This window comes from Galeopterus variegatus, unplaced genomic scaffold (genome assembly GCF_000696425.1).
Source record: "Galeopterus variegatus unplaced genomic scaffold, G_variegatus-3.0.2 Scaffold7842, whole genome shotgun sequence".
Lineage (NCBI taxonomy): Eukaryota > Metazoa > Chordata > Mammalia > Dermoptera > Cynocephalidae > Galeopterus > Galeopterus variegatus.
Genome location: NW_007733953.1, coordinates 22863 through 26250, shown reverse-complemented (window position 1 = coordinate 26250; position 3388 = coordinate 22863). Strand labels below are relative to the sequence as shown.

The 3388-nt window shown below is 39.9% G+C and overlaps 1 protein-coding gene across 1 annotated transcript; it reads right to left on the bottom strand.

The window, feature by feature from the left end:
- Positions 1-810: 810 nt before the first annotated feature.
- On the bottom strand, positions 811-2436 carry COPS8 (COP9 signalosome subunit 8). The gene has a single exon (XM_008592376.1). It carries the CDS (start codon positions 2385-2387, stop codon positions 1758-1760), a length of 630 nt encoding a protein of 209 aa, XP_008590598.1. The 5' UTR covers positions 2388-2436; the 3' UTR covers positions 811-1757.
- Positions 2437-3388: the final 952 nt, after the last annotated feature.

Genomic DNA, 3388 nt, shown 5'->3' with positions numbered 1-3388 from the left:
TGCTCAGTATTTTTCCCTGACCCTTTCCCTCATCAGAACTCATGTGTCCTGTGTTCCTTGTTTTCAAGAACCTTTGCCACATGACAGCTAGGTAATGTAAAGTTTTGAGCCAGTATTAATAGGTGCTAAGGTGGTATCCCAGACATTTGCACTGTGTTAGAGGCCTTCCTAAGATAGAACTTTCACCCCAAAGACTGATGTAGATGGTGGGAAATTTGGAGTTTCAGGGAGGACCCAAGGGGCTTATTAAACATCATGCAGATGATCATGGCTATAAATGACCATAACTTTGTGTATGTCAGAGGGGTGGAGCTATAGCTGGACTGTATGGGTCACATTCATCTTTGGGCAGTAAGATGCCTGGGAAGAAGCTACCGGAATATTGATAATTGTCATGAGAACTGCTACATATTAAGTGCCTACTGTGTACTGGGCACCAAGCTGGGCTTTTTACCTTTACAGATACCCCTTTCAATCTACACTTCATAATTATCCCTAGTTCACTAGCACAGAAGCTGAAGTTATGAAACTTGCCTAGGGTCACACAGCTAGTGCACAGTGGAGCTGAGACTGGAACTTGGGTTGGACTGATGGCAGAGTGTCCTACTAATAAGGATGCAGGAAACAGGATTCTCTAAAAAAGTACCCGTGGACATCTAATATTTTACACCATGAAACCATACATGATAATTCAGGGATACTGATTAGGATACAAAAAAGAGTTTTCTTCATAATTTATTTTTGCATATTTCATACTCAAAATCAAGACTTTGGATAGTAACTAAAATACTCTTTAAATTTTATCCTCAATTTTTTTTTTCAATTAAATATTTATTGAACAAATGAAGAATAAATGAACGAAAGAGTGTTTTAACCTGAAGATACAATAAACAACTTCAAATATTCAGAGGGCTGTCACTTGTTCGGTACTTCTCAAAAGGTAGAACTTGAATCAAGGGACAAACAGAAGCAACCAACAGGCTGCAGGATAGTTGTACAAAGTGTATCACTTATGTCAATGGCTTCTTTTCCCATACAATGCATTCCACATTAACTTTTCCCTTCTTCTGAAAGGAGACATTACAACTTAATACTTTTCATGAATGTCTTAAATAAGTTGCATTTCCATGGCAAGCCCTCCACTGCCAGCAATGGATGTACTCACGCTATCATAAAACATCTAAAGTTCACTAACTGGTTTACTAAAGCAACGGTCTACTTGTTTCTCAGCTATGCTTCTGCGTTCCTCAGTGTGATTCGCAGGAGGTGGGGAGAAAAGAGAGCATGTTCCACAAAGAGGGTACATCACAATCGCAGCAACTCAGGTTCTGCCCCGAATCTTAAGTCCTCCTTCAACCTCCAATGAATCACTACAACTATCAACCAGTGGTGCAGATGGGATGTGGTGTGTGCTGGGGCAGGGAAGGATGGCTGACAACCACTGTTCCACACGAAGCAGGGGAGCTAACGTTCTCAGCCACCAGCGAATATAAACTGACTGCCCAATACTAACGGGCTCCATCCAAATTATTAAATTTTGCACAAAATGAGAATTATTTCGACAACTACTCAGCATAATGTTTAAGGACAAAATATATATAATATGCTTTATATTATATATGTTATTTTACCACATACTCACTAATGAATGCTGAGGTGCTTAATCCATCCAATAAACTGAAAATAAAAATTTTACGTATCTATATTTGTCAGTATACAGGATTCTGATGGTGGGATCCTGAACACAGAATGAGAAATCAGTTTTCAAGGAAAGCCACATAGTCAGTGAGTCTGGCTAACTGCTGTTCGTTGGGGATTGGGGGAACTGGAGCAGGTTCTGATAAGGGAATAAACCTGTTAAAAGAAACATCCAGGGCCCCTGCAACTGGCTTTCTGGGCAGAACCATCCTGGTGGTGGAGTCCGCTTGCCATCCGTGTTCCAATATACCTTTCACAGCCTCTTCTACAGGAAGTCCAACAAAGGCTGCAAAGTCATCGGCGATTATTGAGGTGTATGCTTGAGAGACCAGGGCAAAGGCTCGTCTCCTCGTCGCATCTCTCAATGCTTCCATGATTGGCTGGACCGTCTCAGACCACTGGTGAGCATTGATGGTTGTATAAATCTCAGGGAAATCTCTCTGCCAGATTCTTTGTCCTACTGACCAAATTCCCCCAAGTTCAGAATTTGCAGATTTTATAGCAGGAGGTATTCTTTTCCAAAGATATCTTGCATTATTCATATCATTATGGAGCAAATACAAAGCTAGAAGCTGACCATACACTGGGGGTGTAGCAATTCCTCCAGGAGCCTCGAGCTCTTGGTTCTCGCACTGATCCAGCAACTTTTTGAAACTGAAGGCACTTTCCGCCATCACGGCCACTGGCATCTTCCCGGCCGGTCTCGCTGCCGCAACTCGCAGCCAGCCAGCCCCCTGACCGTCCCTCGGGGCGTCGCGCCCGCGATCTTTATCCTCAATTTTGTACTTGAAAATTAAAACCAAAAAATCTGACCACTTTCATTGTACCTTCATGGTTTTTTTTTTGCTGAATTACAAATGGCTCTCATTTAAAGACACGATGAGGATTAACTGAATCTGACCTGAAAGAAAATTTCTGCATGTTTATATGGAAAGATGAGAACTTTTATGTCCATAAAGTTCTGTCTTGAAGAACAAATCATATATTCTTCCTTTATATTTTAACAATAGATTTTAAAGGACAAATAATTTTAAAGATATTTTGAACTTCTACTAGTAAGAAAGGACAAAATACTAGTATATACTTTCTCCTAATGTTTTAGGAAAATTGCAATTTTGTGCTGTTATCTAGTTATATGCCAATTTCTACCAAATGTGTAATATGATAGTTTTAATTTCAGAAGACCAGGACTGTGGAACAGTACAATATTAATATTTTTCATAATGGCAGTCCTTGAAATTAGTTTCACTCTACTTCTGTTCTAGTAGTTACAATATTAGGGCTGAAACACATGTGATGGTGTTTGTCTCAACCACTTGGGAACACAGATGTTTAACTGCTAACTAATAGGGGACATTTGAAAAAATGATTGGGCCAAAACAACAGAAAACCTTTTGTGCAAGTATGTAATATTAGCGCATCTGTTGTAAGGATGTCATATAATTCTCTCTAGCTGTATGCTAAAATGAAGGCAAAGAAGATTTAAGTTTATAGGGGAAATAGGGCTGTTGCAAAGGTTTTAGGAGAATGGATTGACGTCAGCCATAGTTTCAAGTGTAGCCTCCACCACTTTTGTGGGAATTTGAACAGGTTATTTAACCCTTGTTCACAGTTTTCCACTAAAGTAGGGACAAGAACAGTGTCTATATGATGTAGGTAGGGCTATTGGAAGAATTGAATGAGATAATCC